The sequence below is a fragment of the Neltuma alba genome, unplaced genomic scaffold (assembly GCF_004799145.2).
Source record: "Neltuma alba isolate B1F8T4 unplaced genomic scaffold, ASM479914v2 tig00012097_pilon, whole genome shotgun sequence".
Classification (NCBI taxonomy): Eukaryota; Viridiplantae; Streptophyta; class Magnoliopsida; order Fabales; family Fabaceae; genus Neltuma; species Neltuma alba.
In genome coordinates, this window is record NW_021636654.1 from 496489 (window position 1) to 518290 (window position 21802).

At 36.6% G+C, this 21802-nt stretch overlaps 1 protein-coding gene and 1 pseudogene across 1 annotated transcript; one reads left to right on the plus strand and one right to left on the minus strand.

The window, feature by feature from the left end:
• Positions 1-815: 815 nt before the first annotated feature.
• Positions 816-3247, plus strand: LOC114722669 (uncharacterized; annotated as a pseudogene).
• Positions 3248-4277: 1030 nt separating this feature from the next.
• LOC114722575 (regulatory-associated protein of TOR 1-like) lies at positions 4278-20996 on the minus strand. Its single transcript, XM_028908638.1, is given in 25 exon segments — positions 4278-4911; positions 4914-5127; positions 5271-5355; positions 5540-5625; positions 7098-7199; positions 7327-7472; positions 7565-7689; positions 8922-9036; positions 9126-9458; positions 9600-9978; positions 10918-11141; positions 11912-12098; positions 12480-12833; positions 13162-13272; positions 13385-13468; positions 14064-14165; positions 14339-14417; positions 14806-14950; positions 15062-15216; positions 15939-16096; positions 16213-16329; positions 17339-17497; positions 17577-17659; positions 18236-18338; positions 20305-20996. Coding segments are annotated over 25 exon segments (4071 nt in total). The 5' UTR covers positions 20608-20996; the 3' UTR covers positions 4278-4789.
• Between the last annotated feature and the right edge of the window lie 806 nt (positions 20997-21802).

The window sequence follows — 21802 nt, forward strand, 5'->3', positions numbered from 1 at the left end:
ATGTTGTAATAATAAATATTGGGGCTGTTTTCTATGCTTGTAAGCGTTGTATTTCTCCCTCCTCTGTATCGGGTTCCCTTACAATCAATAGTAATATGTATCCTACGCAAAGTGTTCTTCTTCTTCTTATTATTATTTTTAGATGAGTGACGATATTCACAGATAGGTGGATACCATTGGCTGAGGCGTCTGGCCTTAAAGCTAGAGCATCAAGTTAAGAGATGAAGAAATTGGTGGTGTGTGATTTCATCTTCGCAGATGGGATTTGGAAGGGAAGGTGGTTGGAGGAAGAGGATATTAGATTAGCAGTGGTCAAATCTGATGATAAGGAAGCATGGCTGAGAAGTAGAGACGGTGAATACTCAGTTAATGAACATCTCAAATGAACTTAATGCCTGATGAACTGCATTCTCAAATAACTATAAACAAGCTAGCATCCGAAGTTGAGATTTGAACGGGGGAAAATTATGACCAAACTATCTGAAATAAAAGTATTTAAATATTTAATTGAAGTCAATGAAATGTAAATGGGAAACATTCAAGCATTAATAAAGGCAACTTATATCGTTGATCCTTTAGTGTTGCCTTTTTTTTTTAATGTAAAAAAAAATCATAAGAATTAAGTACATTTTATCATAAAATTTACAAAACTGTTATTTATACTGAAAGACTTCATCCAAGTTTTTTCTTTCTTTTTTGAAAAAAGTCTAGTTCATAAATAAATTAATCAAATCGGGTTGGCAAAAGAATAAATAAATAAACTAATAAAATCAGGCTTTTTCCCTTCTTTTTTTTTTTGTTTAGTTTTGGGGAGAGGATCAATACGGAGCGTTTGGGAGGCAGCAGCAGCTGCCCCTTGAAGTCGATCAGAAATCAATCTGGAAGCAACGCCTCCGCAGCACCGTCGACGTCGAGTGGCCCTTTCTGCTGCATACTTCATCCTTTCTTATTGTAAGTTATTATTTTCTTATTCCGCCCCATTATTAGAACTGATGGCTTATATATCAACTTAGGGATTATGTTTGTACTTTCAATTTGGAGAAATTTCAACTGCTCCCACTGTGTCTGGTTCTTCTACCACTTGCTTGCTCCGGTCTTGCTCTCTAAATTTCTTTTCGAAATCATAGCCTCTGTGTGTCTCTTCTTCCCTTCGCTTATTCAGTTGCTTTCCTCACTCTCTCTCTCTCTCTCTCTCACATTCTCTATCCATCTCCAATTTTTCATTCTTTCAATCCATTTCCTGCTCACTTTACTTCCACTGATAATATTCTTCACTAGTCGAAGTGTTTCGTCTATATTCCTCTTTCCAATTCCGCAGATATTATCGTCAATTTTTTTGTGGTTTTGTTATAAAAATTACATTTTTCTTTCGTCTTCCGAAGGCCTCTTGGTGGTACTTGACAAAAGCAATGGCCACGAGACTTAAATTGCTTGGGAACGCTGGAGGGAGAATGGCTAACATGTTAGGAATCAAAAGGTGGATGCATTCCAACCTTCATCCTGCACCTTTATCGGGGAGCATTTTCTACGGGGCTACATCACGCCGTTTCGCTTTGCCTGAGTTTAGCTTTCCCAGCTTCTCTTTGGGGACTCTATGGAGCTCATGGCTGTCCCAAAAAAGAAGGTGCTGTGTTAACTTATCTTTCATCTACCATTTATTGCTCTTAATGGGAGCTTCATTCATTTCAAGCTCCCTTTCTTTCTGTCAATTGATTTTAATGTGTGCCGTATCAATCGATATATTATGGAAATGTTATATTCTGAATGATTGATTCTAGTGTCTTATTATTACCTCCTAATCCTATCTTTAATATTACCTCCGTTTCTAATTATAAGACCTCGTAACTAGAGGAAGTATAAGATCAGGGCTAATTGAAAATTTAGTTTGGTCCTAAATATAAGACCTCGATCTGTTTTGTTTTCAATATTTATCCATTTTGTTCCGAATAATCCCCATAGTGATTGCACACATTAAAGAGGTTAATCAAGAATGCACATAATTGATGAGGGTATTTTAGGAGAAAAGAACATCAATTTCTTACAAATAACTAACTCAACTAATTTTCTTAATATCTGTAAATAGTTATCTAGTTCTTATATTAAAGAACAAGTAGTATATTGCATATTGTTCTATTATTTCATTTTTGGAGTTGATTCTGTTTTTTTCAATGGCTTTATATCTGATGTAGGTCTCTCGCCATAAAAGAGGAATAAGAAATGGACCAAAAGCTTTGAAACCTATCCCTGTGATAGTCCGATGCAGGTAAGCTCTAGTTTCTTTCTGAATAATGCTATCTGAGCTATGGTTACCATTCTGTGTGTAAATTCTCACGTATAGGAAATATTTGGGCGTTTTCATCATCAAATTTTGTGGAGTCTTTATGTTCTTTTAATGTGGTTTTAAAGTTCGTTTCATTGCGGTGTCTTGCTTCATGCACATTACATAATCTTGCTTATATCATAATTTAAGGGAGTGCTCGGTTATGCTGGAAATAGGCAGATGAAAAGGAGAGTCAGAAAAATGTGGAGTGAAATTTATGCTTGCTTTGTGCAATTTAGCAAGTGAATGCAACTTGTTTTAATTCTAACCTATAAGCATACAAGCACAAAGGGACGAAAATCGATTTCTCTCTTCAAACCAAACGCAAGCCATCAACAAATCAACACCATAACAGGATAAAAAGCAAAACTTTACCATCGTACTCCAGTTTTTTCTCCCTGCCCAGTGCCAATGACTTCTCTCACATGATATAGATCTAGCTTAAGATTGGAACATAAAACAAAAATGCATTGATAACTGACAGCTGCTAATAATACGGGAACCAGTAAATTGCTACAAATTCACACAAAATCATATTGTGTACTATTCTCCTTGAATGGCCAGAATAAGTTTTACTGAGACAGCCATAGTGCTTGTGAAAACTCTGTGGGGTAGGCTTAAGGGTGAAATGAGGTACAGAAGAATGAAAATAACTCTTATATATGTTTGACTGAGAATGTGAGTTGAGATCTAACGTGTCTTCCAATTCTCATTAGTTTCAAGTGCATGTGTGTTTTTTCTGAGTCAGCGGTGATTAATGTAAATTCCTTTGCAGAAGTTGTGGCCGTGTGAAGCTTCCGCACTTCTTCTGTTGCAGTGGCGATAGAAGTAATACAGGTGAGCAAAGTGGATCGACCAGCTAGTCACGGTGTCTACATCTGAAGCAAGTGTTACTCTAGCCAAAGCGATTACATGTTGACTTTCCTCTTGATCGATCGTTAGCTGTTCGGGGGATTTGTAGCGTTGTGTTTTGTTTTATTTTATTTCATTTATTAACATGACCGTGGTTTTCATCCTTTGGAAGCGGTGAACGGAAAGAGTTCTAGAATTTTCGAGTTTGTGTCTTGCTTGCGTTGATATTTCTAATAATACAGTCAAGGCAAAAGGTTAGCTATTTCTTGTTGAAATATTGTCAAGTTAAAGCGAACCATTATCCCCAAGAAGGTTTAAAAACAAAAAAAAAGAAGTTAAAACAACATATTACTCTAAATTATCATTTACAAGTTTTTTAGGATTATTAATACAAGTTACTTGACAAAATATTTAAAATGTTAATTTTTCAGGATGCGCTTTTCGTTGGGCCAAAAAAATAAAAGGAGGCCTTTGTCTTTATATGCAGAAAAAATGACTCTTGTCCCTAATATAAATATTAGTTAAAGAATATATATGGTTTTAAATATAAAATTTTGATTCACTTTTTCCTGTTCTGGTTATTATTTTCTCTTAAAATAATTTACCTAATTTATAATCTAATATTACTTTAAAATGTTTTCAAGTAATCATGTCACAATTTGCTATAATTAATCAATTTATTTGACTATTTTATTTACCCAAGTTAGTTAAAGAACCTAAAGGATAATATATAAAAAGAAGTAAATGATTTTATGAAAAAATTAAGATACAAAATTAGTTTATTGGAATGAAATCAATAATACTGTCGTTTTATTTTTTAACTGTTATTTTCCATTTTCACGTTTTGCTCCCCCCCGTATTTTGCATTTGCAAGGGCATGTTCTTTTTTAATTGAAGGTAACAAAGTGTTAGTTTTAGTGTTAATTAGAGGCATATTAAATAGCTTTAAATTGACATTATTATAACAATGAGCATATTCCAATTTTAATTAAAGATTACAATAGTGTCAAATTTTATGTTGTTTGCATGTTAAATAGTTTCAAATAAACATTTTTGTAATAGTGATTTTCAAGATGCTTTGTGAGTTATAATTGATGCTAGTTAATTGAAGAAAAGCAAATAGACACAAGCTTAAATTTAATTACATGTTAGCAGAAACAAGAATCGAATTCAACATAAATTACAATCATGAGTGGATAAGCCCCACATTTCAGGAGACAATCACACCTATCAGCGGCACGAGCTTATGATTTCACCTAAATAAATATACACAATGGGCAAGAGTGCGAACATCACACAGCAGAAAGGCAAAACAATAGGGGATATTTACACAAAGAAAATGACATTATTTGCCAAAGCCTCCAACCAATATTCAGGATTTTTCTTCAGGACCGAGTGCAGCTGGCTCCCACGGAGGCTAATGAATAAATTCCATAGACGATCAGTAGAGTGCATCCTACCCAATATTTCCAGATGTATTCACAGCTGACGGGTGCAGCAGCATAGCACGATGATTCAACCGTGTGTATGGTGCTCCTGATATCATGTTTGTACTTTGTTGCAACTACGCAGAGAAGAGAGAACCAAAAAATATGATATCATGGGCGATATGTTGATTCATCTTGCTTGGGTGTTCTCATCAGCATAGATGCTAACACAAGCATCTGCATCACCAGCGGCCAGCAATACTTGGTATGGATGAAAACTGAGACAGCTGACGGAACCAATTTTCTGGCCATCAAGGTTGGATAATATCTAATACAGCCTAGTTGGTCACCCTCCAGGCTAAAGACTTTGATGATTTGTTTGGCTGAACCACTGGCTATAATCGGAGCATGTCTATGCACTGCTAAAGCTGTAAGTGAGCCCCTGTGAGCATCAATAGTGAGATAGGCATCTGTCTGATTTCTGATATCAAGGAATTGTATATCCCCTGCCTGAGAAGCACTGACAATCTGAAGGGAAAAACATGCCATATGATTTCATCTCTCCATGTTAAATCAAAATAAATATATTGCGGGCCATTATTCCCCAAAAAGTGTAGCAAGATTTACAAATTATAGACAAAGGCATGCAACCAGCAAGATATTCCTCTTACCTTTCCTGGATCTAGTCCAGGTTGAAAGCTGATCCCCACAACCTTTTCTACTCGTTGTGTGTGGGGCCGTAATTCACAGACAACCCTAAGAACATCATTTTACAGCAACAAAGATTAGTGAGGCAACAAGTGGCTTGTATATACATCATTCTAGGACTAACTGAAAAGGACAGGTCTAAGTATCAAGATACACCTAACCATAGAGAAAGTATTATAAAACAGAAGCCAACAATCATGAAAGGAGAAATTCATTAATCTGAGAAGCTTACATTTCCGGTGTCCTGACATCATAGAGTCTTACAGAACCATCAACAAATCCAGCTGCAAATTGTCCCCCATGAACTTGAGATGCAGCCTGAACATAATGTATGATATATCAGTGAAACAGGATTTAGATGTGTAATCAGCATAACACATGGTACAAAATAAAACTGGAAGATAAAGGAATAAAGACAACGTGATCTGTTCAAAGGTTTGATGGAAAAGAACAAGTTGATTCAGGATATTGTAACAAGCTTAGTTTTCAGATCTGGAAAGGAAACCTCAAGTGGCATCAGAGTTTATAAGACAAATTATAACCAGTAATGAGAGATAAGTCAACTATGAGAACATACAGTGGTTAATTAAAATAAATCAACATAGAATTTGGATAAGGATACGATACATCTGATTCACCATTATTTAAAAATTACATTAAAATGCAAATTCTAATAATCTATAGTGTAGATTTAAGTTGATGTTTTCTTGGAAAAATATACTTGTACTTCAAAGCAGCACCTTGGTTATTCCTCTCGACTTTATGGATAAAGGCTGAAAAAAAATGCATGCACACATAAATACATCGATGCCCATATATGTTCACACACCCATACGAGTTATGTATTTGTAAATTATGCCAATGTGCCAATATGCGTGCTTGCCTGTGGGCTTATACAAATGTGACTATATCTGCAGTGGTATATATTCACACGTGTGTTACACATACATATGCGTTCTCATATATATCAGTAGGCACACATGCATGTGCAGCGTGAATTACATAAATGTGGCCATGTATGTTCAGGCACACATGCATGTGCAGCGTGAATTACAGAAACGTGCCCATGTATGTTCTCATGCATGGATGTGCTAATGTACATTTGACGCATATGTGCCTCTACATGTGTGAGCATGCGCATCCAAGTATGGATGTGCGTGTCTACATATGCTTGTATATGTGCATTTGTGTATGTGTAATGACGGAAGTGAATGGCTCCACAAGATATCTGTGATTTGTTAGATTGGTCCAGAGCCACATCTATTAAACTTTGGATCCTAAATTTGTCAATATGGTGCATGCCTGAGGGCTTATCTCTTAGTTGAACCAAATAGGGCGTTTAATGGACCAGTGATGGAAGATCAGATTGCCATCCATATGTTAAACCAATAGTTAACTAGCTGTTTCATAGAGTTCTTATTTTTTAATAGTTCTTAGACATTATGAAAAGGAGACCCAAGTAAAATGACCACAATAGGAAGAATTTGCTTCTGGCGAGGTACTGCATTAGCATGGGTTAGGAATTCGATGACTACAGCACACAATTTGGAAGATTGGATGCAGCCTAAAATAGGAAACCATGTAACGGATTTTTCCAGAAAACAGATATTGGGGGAGTTATCTACAAAGTGATGCTAATTTCCAGATTAATACTTCCAGGTGGATTGTACAACCCATCTGTCTGGAAACATCAACTTTGTCCATGCTTCACATGCAATCAGCCGCAGAGTTTCCATGCCAAGATAGTTCACATAAATATAGCCAAGAAATATAAAAAGACTGAGGCTTACCAAAGCTGAAATGCTACACTCTGATGATGAAGGTATAGGATTAACGAGCTGCTCTTTATCCAAATCCCAATGCATAACAGACGATATCTCACCTGAAGCATACTAGTGAAATAACAAGGAATAAGATCATCAAAGGGATCATCACAACAAAAACGTAGTCAGAAATACAGATACATTGGAGTACAGAAGATGCTCCACAACCCCAAGAAGTTCATAGAGAACTGTATACCAGATAACCACTTTGTTGTTGCCAATCAACAACAGCATTCAGACCCAGAACACCAGGCTTATGACCCTGGATTGAGGAAAAAGCAGTGACAAGCTTTTGTTTACCCTTCAAAGTATAATCTTTCCAAATTCGAATATTTCCATCAGCTGCATCATAACGAGTGAATCAAATTGAGAGGTCAACATATTTATGCAACCAAAAAAAGCGGAAAAGGTCAAAAAACAGAAATGGAGAATACATGAAGCAGCCAGAAGCAAGCTGTCGTCAAGCTCATTAACTAGGCAGAGCTTACAAATTCCTTTGTCAGGAAAATCGTGATTATCAAAACTATTCAGAAGCGCTGCTTCTTCATAATTCCATACTCTGCAGAAATATTCAAGGAACATTTGTCAACAGTAATAATCAAAATTGCATAACTAAACACAATAGCAATTAAATTCATCACGACTAGAAGATTAGTCTGTATGCCAGTCAATAAAATGAATTCCTATTTTCTACAAAATTAAAATAGGAATGCCATGCATTTGTTTAGCTACTTAAGGGTAACTAATGAAATAATAGAATATAGAAATCAGGCCACCAGTCATGATCGGATTGGTATAAATTGTGCAGTAGCTCACACTATTCTGTCATGCAAGAAACCACCCAGCCTCAGGACGCATGGGTTCTTGGCAGCCCGAATGAGAATAGTATTATTTTACTCAATTCTCTCTCAATTCTCTCTTGCAGCCCCACCCCCATGAACCCTAAACTTTTAAATTACATATGACTCTTCGATCCTCAGATTCTGTCTATATAGTATCAGCCAGAGTCCATTGTACCATGACAAGTGAATGCTAAAAGATGTACCCTTTAATGTCATTTTTTATTTACACAATTATTGGACTATGATTTTGATGGATAATCAAGTAACTCTCCCACATAAGGTAGTTATTGAGATGGGAGAACCAAACAACTTGAACACCCCATAGAGCATCCCACACTGCTCCCTGTGGGACTTGGACATATGGCGCTACTTTAATGTCCATCAATTGGCCCTATTTGCAAAGCCAACATCCTGCCACCTAACAGATTCTATTCTCATGCTACTTTAGTCACCGTCTAATTTATAAGGAGCGTAAACAAGCAAGTCTCATGCATAATTTAATCTTTCAAAACGAAAAATTGTGTTCTTTTATGAACCACAACTTTTAACCAATTTTTAAACTTGATGTTGTAAATGACTCATAATTCAACTAGATCATTCAAATAATTGGTATTCCCATTCCTAATTCTGTTCACAGTTTGGAAAGAAGGTTATTTTGATCACTTTGTAGCACACGCTTCCATTTATTTGCGGGTCGAACTCTATGTTCTTGATTAATACCATAACATAAAACTGGGATTTTTATACATTTTTAATGCCCATAATATTTATTAGTCAGTATTATACACTTTTAGCCCTTTCCAGCTAACGGCTATAATGACTCTGGACACTGCCCTAACTATTACGCCCCAAAAAATTCCAATCATAATCGTAAACTTTTTCTGAGCAAGATGGCATCATGATATCAGTCTCCCCTTGGCCAACGGAAAAATCAATGAAATTTGTATACCTGACCCGTTCGTTTTCATCAGCAGCTATTACTATTGGAGAGAAAGGCTGTAGTAATGTTTTTTGAATACCCTTTATATCCCATTTGGCAAGTGGATTCGTTAACTTCCTGACAGCTGAACAGAACAGAATGGATTATATAATCAATTTAAGGTATTAAGATTAATTAGTCAATGGAATTAAGATATATAAATACAACACAAACCAGAGTGCTGGCATTTTGATATGTGCTCCAATACCAAATTTTCTCTCTCTTCTCTTCTAGCCAATAATTCATCACTGTCATCTGCAGCAGTTAAGAGTGGCTTGGAGAAGTGCCCACAACTCCATTTATATATAGTTGATTGTGGAAGAAAACTACGACGATCTGAAGGCCCAGAGCTTCCACCAGAACCCAAAAGTGGATCCGCTAAACCAGAATCAGGAGAATTTATCAAGTGTGGCCTGAACTCTAGAGAGTACACTCTTCGCATTCCAGTTAAGTAGCTTGGGCGAGGAGGACTGACTGGAGGAGTTCTGAAAGTTAGAGGCAAGTGACCTGCCAAAACAGCATGCAATAGAAACAAGAAGGCCAATGACACAGTGGAAAAACTAATCACAAAAAATTAAACTGGTGCAACATAGAGGGAAGCTACACCAAACTTCATTGCAAAAGGACAAAGGCAAAGAAGGCATCTACCTCCATTCATATCAAACCATGAAGATGAACGAACTAGCCCAGCAAAACTAGATGTTGTTGGTTCACCAGTCTGAACATTAGTAGATTTCGATGGTTTTGCGACTACTTGTTCAATGCCTATTATGGATAGCACCCGACGACCGAGGTTTGCAATACGTGGAGATGGATCTTTAGCTAAAGTGCACATAGCAAATACACATTGTGAGTACAATGCATTGTCTAGGGGTTTTGGTGCAGGGTGGTTAACCACCCCATTGCTTAAACCATCACCAAGTATTCCTGAATCAGAATGATGAGATGAATCATCAGACAAAGGTGACCCACGCATAATTCCAGAATTTGCTAGAGGACTGCTAGAAGAGACCCGTCCATCTTGAACCACGGAAGAATATAAATACAACACAAACCAGAGTGCTGGCATTTTGATATGTGCTCCAATACCAAATTTTCTCTCTCTTCTCTTCTAGCCAATAATTCATCACTGTCATCTGCAGCAGTTAAGAGTGGCTTGGAGAAGTGCCCACAACTCCATTTATATATAGTTGATTGTGGAAGAAAACTACGATCTGAAGGCCCAGAGCTTCCACCAGAACCCAAAAGTGGATCCGCTAAACCAGAATCAGGAGAATTTATCAAGTGTGGCCTGAACTCTAGAGAGTACACTCTTCGCATTCCAGTTAAGTAGCTTGGGCGAGGAGGACTGACTGGAGGAGTTCTGAAAGTTAGAGGCAAGTGACCTGCCAAAACAGCATGCAATAGAAACAAGAAGGCCAATGACACAGTGGAAAAACTAATCACAAAAAATTAAACTGGTGCAACATAGAGGGAAGCTACACCAAACTTCATTGCAAAAGGACAAAGGCAAAGAAGGCATCTACCTCCATTCATATCAAACCATGAAGATGAACGAACTAGCCCAGCAAAACTAGATGTTGTTGGTTCACCAGTCTGAACATTAGTAGATTTCGATGGTTTTGCGACTACTTGTTCAATGCCTATTATGGATAGCACCCGACGACCGAGGTTTGCAATACGTGGAGATGGATCTTTAGCTTTGCAATACGTGGAGATGGATCTTTAGCTAAAGTGCACATAGCAAATACACATTGTGATCTTTAGCTAAAGTGCACATAGCAAATTGTGAGTACAATGCATTGTCTAGGGGTTTTGGTGCAGGGTGGTTAACCACCCCATTGCTTAAACCATCACCAAGTATTCCTGAATCAGAATGATGAGATGAATCATCAGACAAAGGTGACCCACGCATAATTCCAGAATTTGCTAGAGGACTGCTAGAAGAGACCCGTCCATCTTGAACCACGGAAGAATTGTCAGTTCCAACCCTTAAAATCGGACCGATCTGAGGTGAAACAATACTGCCATGAGGTACATGTTGGTTTTGGCTAGCATAATTACGACTTGAACCCTTAATATGAGCCAATGACGGTAAGGAGCTCAATAAAGCATTTGTCTGGGGTTTCCAATATGCAGCAGCAACAGACTTTAGGTGTTTGTTGTGCCCAAAGGCAAAGCGTGCAAGAGCTGAAAAGTTTTTAAAAAAAATAATAAAAGTAAGGAAAAAATAATTTCAATTCCATAGGAGTTCCACAGTTGAGCAACTTTAACCAGTCCAACAAAGTTCATGAACAGACGAGGTGAATGAAAAGGTTCCTAGAGTTAAAAGGCCAAGAATTGTCAAGTATCCTTCCCTTTGAAATGAAAGCAGGGTTTAGATATGCCAGTGAAGTTAAAGACATGCCTAAGGCACCAGGAAGCCAGAACGGGGCCTTGAATCGTAGTGAATGAGGCAAGGCTCCCTCAGCCAGGCCCATGACTTAAGTACCTTTGGAACAAAAGTCAGTTGACACAAGTTCAAAACCAAAGTTCATGATATTAGGGCTGCTACATTTTTTTGGTTGTGGAGTTGAAAATCTATGGCTTTATCATAATTTATATTTAATATTTAATATTACATATGAATTTTACAGTTAATCATTCATATGTTGACATTACATTATGATAGTCAAAATTTGTTTATAATATTTAATATAATTCTTCTTTCTCGTCCCAATTTTAGCACCTTACCTCCCCAGCACATAGGAGTTGAGGAACCCAAAAGGGGTTAGTAGGGTCACTTCAGCAATTTGACACCCCCATAAAGTTTACGCACACCACGCAAATTTTGTAAGTCATTAATTAGTATAGAATACCAACTGTGTTCCATGTTTGGTACTTTCCGTTTTTCTAATACACACAGGTAAACTTCAAAACAGTTTAAATAATCAATTAAACTCTTGCGCTTAATAACTTACCAACTGCAACCTCTGCCCTAACCAATGGACTCCCATCTGAAGCAACTCTCAGAAGACTTTTAACTATGGTAACCTCAACCCTAACTTTTTCATCATCATCACATTCTTCATCTCCCCCAACACCTTTACAAGAGTCAAATCCCACATCAAGAAGGATACCCAGTGCAAACACAGCAGAAGCCCTAACCTGAGAAAGATTTTCAAAATGTGAATTATATAATTTATATGATTATTTGCCCATTTGTTTAAGCTTAAAAAAATGATTTTAATTAAGCTAAGCATGAGGGATTGGTTAGATTTGAATTGCTTGTTTAAGCTTTTTAAAATAATCCCTTCCAGGAAAAAATATGTTTTCAGCTTACCAAAGTAAGCTGCTTGGATTGGCTTTCAAAACGGGCCACTTTCTTCAAAAGTGCCTTTTTATGTCCTTTGTTGTTTAAAGATTTTATGAGTTGAGCTAAACAGCCATCGTTCTTTTAAATAATTTGAAAATAATTTTTTTATGCTTAAACAAACAGGCCCAATAAATATTCTGAATAGAATACAACTGAATATGAAGAAGTTTAACCTCTGGCTGCGGTTCAGATAGTAGAGAAGCATATATAGACGGCGCATCTGCCTGCAAACCTATTATTTGGGCCTCAGTAAAGTCTTCCCAAAGTTTCCCCAGACAGAGGCAAAGCCACTGTAGGAACAGGGGTTCATTTTGTGAATCATTGGGAGACGAACTCCGGAGGTGATTTAAGCAGACATGAATTAGACCAGCTTCTATACAAGCTTCTTGGCCCCGTCTATGCCCATCCACAATCACAGCCAAAACAAAAGCAGCCATTGCACGTTGCTCAGGATATGCTTCCATGCTATCAAGAAACTTAATAAAATAGATATGTCCTCCATCCTTTACTAAATCAACCTGACACGACTGCAGCCCAACAATTAGGCATTGTTGAAAGAATAGACATAAACCAGGTAATGCTTAAAATAAGTAGTGGAAAAACCAAAATGATCAAAGTTTAGCACCGAGAGGGATAACATCAATGACTGATAACACAAATGTGAAAATACTTTTATCAGAGCTTATAGGGTTTGCATGCAGCAATGGCGTTAAATGACAATGGATGGTATCGCAATTATGAAAGTACAGTATGTAGGGGGAAATCGAAATAAAAGTTAAATTTAAGAAATCAGAAGTATATTTGGCATATTACTGGTAAGTCATGTCCATGATGTTAAGATACTCCAAAAGGTACCTTGTCGAGGGCAAGTATCTTTGTCCATATGAATACAAGAATTCGACGGAGTTCTGGTGTTGTTGTTTGCAACAACTTTAGAACATAAGGAAATATTCCAACGGATAATGCCTACACGTAGAAAACTTGGGTTCAGGTTATGGCATCACAAAACCAATCATAGAAATATAAGACACCAAGAACCAAAAGGGCAAATGATTTAAAAGAGACATGAGATATTTACCAGATCTACAGCCCATGGCCCCATATCAAGGAACCTTCCCAGGAGTGCTAGAGCTCGAAATCGATGGCATTGACTCAACAATACCTTAAACAAGAACAATGCTAGACCAATAAATGCAAAGGCCATGTGCCAAACAATTTTCCAGAGGGCAGAAAGTACACATAATATGAACAAGAGTAATAGATAAGCTAGAAATTAAACTCAAAGGATATTTTAAACTTGAGAGAAATCATAGAAATATGAACCAATTTGTGTAGTCACCTTATAATGAACAAGGAAATGATTGGTGAGCATACAAATTGGAAACGCATTAAAATTAAAAGACCAGCCAATTGAGAAGCAGTATATAACTTCTGAGTGCATACATCACCTCCAAGAGTTGAAATGGCAAATGGGATCCAAAATTAGTCTTGATTGCATAACTACTTTCGGATCTAGTAATGAATTACATGGCCAAACGTTGATAAAATATGGCAAAACTAGTTATCATCAGCATCATGATAGTGATCAACCTATATGAGACCACTTCAAGCAAGAAACGCCTTGATCCAATCCACCAACAGAGGACCAAAGCCCGACAACAGATTTTGCAAAAATCATGCAAAGTGCATAACAAAAGTAGAAGGAACCAAACCAGTGGTTCAAAAGACTTAAAACAAGAGGAAGACTTGTGCCATACCTGAAGAACTATAGGCAATTGCTCTGGTGGTTTCTTGTGTTCGGAACCATGGTCAAGCCATACCTCAAATGCTGTCAACTGCTCAGTGAAAAATGTACTAGGCTGAAAGAAAAGGCATATATTTCACCAAGTAAGCCAAAGCCAAACCTCTTCAGCTATCACGGTTCAGGCATTATTTTATTGTTTTCATGAATTACAGAAACAATTAAATAAAACAAGTTCCAGGTATAAACTCTTCTAGTCTGCTTCAGACAACTGAAAACAATCCAAAATACCTGAAATTCTGCGTTAGGATCCTCAACTAATGAAGGAAGTTGTGAAAGGCAGAGTTCAGCAGCCATGTCCCAAGCATCCCTGCAGCAGCAACATAACACAGTGAGAACAACTATTGTCAGCCTAAATTAATACTCCCTCCGTCCCTTTTTCAAAGAAACAATCTCTCTCATAGTAGTATCCCTAAATATAAGAAACAAATCCTCTTTATCTAAAATTTTAAACTTGTCCTTCCAATTTTAACCCCATTAAATTTATGTCACTTGTTATCTCTCTGCAATAAATTTCTACTCATTATGTCATGTACTATCTTTACAAATAAGGGTATAACTGAAAAAATATGTATATATCTTACCCATTTATTGCTTTTAACTAGATTTAACTAACATTTTGAACCGCACACTTTTCGTAGTTGTTTCTTATAACGAGGGACGTAGGGAGTATATTCTAACAACTAACTCCTATGTACCACATATGATGCTGATGGGTTGGCGGCAGAATTGGGTGAGAAACAGGAGAGCAATTCGCAGATCGCATAATTCGCTCCGCAAGTAGAAAGTTTCGAAAAAGACTAGCAACAAGCAAATCTTGTCTGAACAATCTCTGGAAAAGATCTGCAGGGCAATAATGCACATGATACACGATACCAATACAATCAATAAATCAACCACAACATGGTGAGTCAAAAATGCACACCATCTGGGATGAGGATGATTAAGGCCTACCATGAGGGAGAACATTCCAGGCGATAGTATCGGTCACTGCAGTGAAGATCCAATTCAATTCACCCAGAAGCGTCTTTCGGTCATTTGGCCGGCCGGGGATCTTGTCTATAAGTGAATAATCAAGTGATTCATGAAGTAATGAGCGAGTGCAAAACCTAGGAGACAGATCACACCAGAGTTACAAATAGCATTTTACATTAAATGAAAAGACAAACCCCCGTAAAATGTTGAATCTGAATAAATCAAATTACGGAAAGAAAGTATCCAGTGCAAAAACAAAATGGAAGCCCCTCTGAACGGCTGATAGTCAACATCCACAAACAATCATATGGATAAAATTACACAAAGGTCCAACTCCAGTAACTGACATCAAAGTGCCCAACAAACACAAGAATAAAGAACAAAGATAAGTGCAATGTCACGTTGATCCACAGTAACTTATACAAACTACAGTTGAATATACTTTTCTCTTTAGAAAGAGGACGTTTCTTCTCTTGATAATCATATAGCCCTATCATCATATTTTCCCTTTTTATTCATTTGAAATTGAAATTAGATAAATGACAAAATCTTCGATCAATGAACAAACCACACAGAAAGAGCCAATATGCTTTAATTGGTCCATTATCTCTAATGCCACTTGAGAGAATCATAAATCACAAAAATTTTAGAGGCGAAGAGGTTGGCAAGATACTTCCTTCTCGTCTCTCAATCCAAGTCCATCTTTCAGACTTTCTTCAAACACACACAAACACACAGACTGATACAGTTTCTTCAAATATGAAGAAAAAACACCCAAGATTATATAATGCGCGCTTCATCACCAACGAGACATAAGCACAAACTAAGGAAGAACTAATAAGGAGAAAATCTTCACCATCGCAATGCCATCTTGATAGGTGTTGTAAGACAAGAAGTAAACACGTCAGCTGGGAATTCAGCACTTTGAGGCAAAGTCTCATGTGCTTCACATGCTGCAAGCAGAATACAATCCCTTGTGGACCCAGCAGAGCTAGAAGCATTCCATTCATGAAGCTATTGAATCACAAGTCCAGCAACCAATGTGGCAGTCCAAATTACAAAGTGATAAAATCAGTTGCAATATTCTTTTTTGTAATTTTCTTTTAGTTAACATTGATGACGCTGAGTACCTCAATAAAACTATTGACAATCCTCCCAGCAGCAGAGCAGTCAAAAACATAAATTGATGGGGTCCTCAGCCATGAATCAAGGTCACTAATCGGTAAAGGGATATACTGTGTGTAACTCTGCAAAATGGTCTAACGGTGGATGAGAAGAAAGATAATCAATAAGTATGATTTACTAGGGACTTTTTTTTAAAAAAATTATAATTAGCGATCCATAAATCAGGAAAATCAGGACTTTTCGGTTAAAATTCTCAGCATTTGGGTTTCTTATTGGTAGGATAAGGATAAGGATGTTCTGCCTGAGAATATTGTTAACTCTAGTACTCGTTCATGGAAATAGGACTTAATTACTGGCAGCCTATTTATCATATAACATATTATCCCCATTGATAAAATATCTAAACGGAACCAAAGATCGAATAGTAACAACAGCATGATAACCAGCCTTTTTAGATTACGTGACATTAAATCCCTTTTTTCATTTCAGATGGCAGTAACTCCAATTTTCTTCCTTCCTCCAAATTTTCAAACAAAAGGAAAGAACAAAATTATCATCATTCCTAAATTTCCATCCTTTCAAACTTAGCTTACTCATTCCTACTCGTAAGCAGGCTATAAATCATGTTAGGGAAAGTCAGTTAAAATAAACTGTTATTCAGGCTACCAACCATACAACCAAATAAGTTTTCCTGTTCCATTTTATTATCATCACTGTAAAGAATCAAAAATACATCGCAATTCAAAAATAACAAACACACCTATTCTTAGGTGTATTGACGTGTTGACACCAACATTGCTAACTCATTCCAATACCTAACTGACATTCCAGAATTTTTTTTTTTTTTTTGGTTGGGGAAAAAAAATAGTCTTTGACACAAGCCAGAATGGGCTTCAACAATAATGTGAAAGATACTAAGAATATAAAGTGACTGGCTGTGTTTTTCTTTGAAACTGAATGAAGATTTCAAGAAACAATAATTTAAACGACATGAAGCCAAGAGATTTATATGGCATGTCCTACAATTTTTTATATTGTTTGAAATTAAGCATGTTCACAAGTTTTTCACCATTGATCTCCATTTCATCAACCAAACAAACATCTCACATCAAGGACTACAAAAGGTATGACCTTATTGAAGACCCAAATTTCACCGTTGGAAGTAGGCTTTGGCACACCATGTCCATTGTAATGAAATAGCACTCTTTCCGATTTCGCATATCGCCGACATGTAGTGCAAAGCTTCTTGACCTCATCCACTGTGGGATCAAGTTGACACTTATAGCGGGCCTGTTCATATGCCAACATGTTAACTAGAGACTAACCTCAAAGAAAACATGATAGAAAGAAAACAGTTATACATCCGCACCTTTGGTTGCCACCTTTCATATTGACTGCTCAAAGTTTTACCAATTGATTCCAATGCTTTTTGAGTTGCCATAGAAAAAGGATCTACAGCAATGAAACAATTTTAAAATAATATATTATACCTCATTTCTCATTCAACATTAACAATCACATGCTACCATCCCTATTAATTTAAACAACTAAGATAATGCAGTTTCCCTCACATTATCATGTGCTATAGTTAAAATTGTGAGCATGCAAAGTTTTAATATTCAGAAACAGTTTTCTCAGCAATGAAACAATACATGATGATAAAGAGGGGAAATGTGAAAACAGTTCAAAAAATGATATTAGTCAATCTAGACCACAAATGTTCACAAAACGATCAATAATCAATCCATATTACACCCTAAGAAGATTATAATTCAAAAAAAATCGCGCACAAAATCAGCTTTACTGTTCATGACCAGACAATTACTTTTCTAGATAGATCAGCAAAGCTTATAAAATTAACAATATTCTGGACAACAAAAGAAAAGGGTTTTAAAAAAATTCTTGTATTTAGAAACCAAACACTTTCCAAACATTAGCCAATCACCACAGAGATGCTAAAATTTAGTCCGCAACCGAGAGGAAGTAAGATATAAAACACAAATTAAGATTGGCAGGGTAAAAAGAGACCTATCCAGCACTCCATTCGGGCACAGGGAGATATCTTAATTACATCAGGTGGATCAACACTAATGTTTAAACATAATACTAGAGCTACATGTCCTGTCTTCATCTGCACCACAAAATTGGGAGTTATATTAAAGCAGACTTCTCAGAAAAGATTCAAAATATAAGCATCTTCCAGGAGCATTCATTGTGATATTAAAGAGTTAAAAGAAAACTCTTATTGACAAATTCTACGACCCCAAATATAGCATATCAGGCACAATGCAATTACACAATACAATTACAACAACTCTGCCTAGGGTTGTGTTAGGCTCTCGACAACCAACGTAAAACAGTCAAATCTTTTATGACACAATACAATACATCAGATACAACAAATTTAAAAGTTTAAGATACAGATACAAGAAATATTACAACAAGTTAACACATGAAAAATAAAGAACATAAAATATTTTGAATTTTAAAGAAGTATTTAATAATTTAATAAGTACTATAATAATATTCATAACAAGCAACCAAAAAAATTCGTTAGTTGTTTTGGAACATCTCAGTTAAAAAGTAATAATTCGAATGTTAGGATATGTTACAGTATCTTGAAGTTCAGTGGGAGTATCATGTATATGTACATTTACCGTTTTGAACTACTAATGCAAGACAGGACAAACTATTCTGATCAGGAAATGTAAAATGTGAGAAAGATTAAACAACAAGCATCAATTCAATTCATATATCAAAGAGAATTTAGCTACAATGAATAGAATAAAGGCAGAGAACTTCCAAGAGAGACAAACATAATCAACAAGGTTCGTTCCACAAAACTGAAAATCATTAGCTAGGAAGTTTTACTATACCAGATATGATGTTCTCCCACAGGAATTTGAAATTTCTTACACAAGAAACCACGTCCATACAAGTCACTTCCATAACAAATAGACAAAAAAGCTCCTCTATTTAGATAATGCCACATACATAATGGAATTTCCAGGTTCCATTAATACCTTAAAAACATTAACTGACCCCAGTTTACATTGTCATCACTACTCTAAATCAGGTTATCATGTTGAGCAAGCATCAATCAATGTTGGCATAAAGCAAATGCAAAAGTTCTTCTGCTGAACAGAGCACAAGGACAATTGCCAACAAAATAATTCCCAGTTGATAAAATCTTAAATTCTTAATTCATTACAACAGCACTCCGACCAATATATAGGACAGAACAAGATGTTCATGGTTACAATTTAATAGCTGTTACAGGACACGTATCTGCTTGTTTTTAAAGTTAAAAATGTTTATGTCCGAGGCACTCTTTCAAATTTCTCTTGTCAACTGAAGAAATAGCAATTTTTGTAACTAAGCTTTAGGTGATTCAAGCATCCTTCTTGGAGAAATTTGTCACAACACCTAAACAGTGTAGAGAAGCTTCAATCCATTTAAAAGGTTCAACAACAACAACAAGCATTATCTCACTAGGTGGGGTTGGCTTTAGCTACATGGACCGCGTGTTCTTTTCCGTCTTCCCCTACCTTTTTTCACAAGACTCCATATTACTTGATCTACCCTCCTCACATATGCATCCAGTGGCCTCCTTCATACCAATCCAAACCACCTCAAACAATTTTTTCATTTTCTCTTCAATAAACACTGCTCCAACTCCAAGGCTTTCTCATATATGTTCATTACAAATCTTATGACCACACATCCATCTTGACATCCTGGTCTCTATTACCCCCACTTTATGCTCTTGTTGTTGTTTTGAAGCCCAACATTCACAACCATATAGCTTGTTGGTCTTAGAGTAGCTGGATAAAACTTCCCCTTTACCTTATTAAATACTCTCTAATCACAAATAACTTCCGGTAGCCTTTCTTCCCTTCAAAGGTTCAGATGCCAGTAAAAGATAGAAGCTTTAGTCATAAATCAAGTGCTGACTAACTAACTTTCTTTCAACCTAATATTATCCAATTGTTAAACCATTTTTCAACAATTACAATAATTATATGTGTCATTCACTCAAACTGAACTGCTATCAGAAATATATCAGACGTATACTGAACTAAACAGTAAAATCTTACTCGGTCCTTGATTCGCCATTTCGAAACCAACCCACTTTCAGAGGGACCGGTGGGAACAGAGGCCTCAAAGGCTTCATGCCGTAGCTCGCATAACACAACAGTCTGGGGCAAATACGCCATACTTGTGGTGGTGGCGGCGACCGCAGCATTGCCATAACTACTGCTGGCAACCTCAGAATCCCTTTTGTGCGATCCCAAATCGCTATCTTCATGTGTTGACGACACACAGTCGTCCGAGTGGTTCGGAACCACCACCACCAAAGATTGTGAAAAACGAGATGACATTAAATCCCCCAATGCCATCCAAACCCAAAACCCTTAAACGACAGAGCCAACCCACAGAGGATCATTCAACCCTGTGCTAAAAGAAAAACCGTAGAGAAAGCCAAAAAGAATAGTACTTTCTTCAAAAGTGTAGGATCGGTGAAGCTGGGAAGCTAATCAACGAAGCCGCTGAACCAGCGGCGCATGAAGATGCGCCAGATGAAGGAGAGGTAATCCAGCTCGGAAAGTCTCGGAAAATGAAAGGCACAGGTCTGACAACCCTAGGAACCCTAACAAAGGAAGAAGATGGTGGTGGCGCATTGAACAGGGGCGTCACTCCGGTAATGCTACAGTTTAGTGAAGGGAATAAAAGAATTTGGGGAATCGGATGTGCGCGTCCTTTGGCGTTATACCACGTCTTGTCTTCCCCTTTCTCCCCAACCCCATTCTTTTAATATACGTGAAGGGTTATTACCCCGTGATTAGAATTTGGGATGAATTGGGTTGGATTATTGATAAGTTGGCAATGATGATTTGGGAGTTTTTGTTGCCAGAAAGAAAACAGAGATTTGTGATCTTTTATCAATCAGATTTTTATGTATGATGAGACACCCCTACCAACTTTAATTAAGGAGAAATGGTTGAAAAAAAAATAAAATAAAGCTTCTGAGTTCTAATCTATCCATGTTTAAATACAAAATTTTTGAACATGCCCTGCATTATCTTATTATCTCTCCTAACTATCAAGTGATTTACAATAGTTGGCGAACAAAAGCGGGTTACGACAAAAGTGACCGGCTGAGGGAGAAGTATTCATGCGTATCTCTGATTGTGTATGATTTATCAGGTGGGATGACCCAATTAAAGTGAGAAAGGTAATTAATGAAATAGGAAGATATTTTCTTGAGCTTATTTATAAATTACTTTCAATATATTTTACTAAAACTTTAAATTTTATTAATTTTTATTTAAAATTTAATAATTTTCTAATTTTATCTCTACTTAATATATATTATACTTCATGCAAACAAAGACAACGCAATAATAGTAAAATTGTATATCCATATGAAAAATTTCTCTCCGTGCCTTATAAATAACACCAAAAAATGTCTTCTTTCTCTACTCTATAAATAGAATCAGAAGTAAGTTTTAAAAAGCCGAGTTCCTTTTTTAACTAGCTCCCTTTCTTTTGATACGAGTAAGGATCGAAGAAATAAACTTGATGACAACAGAT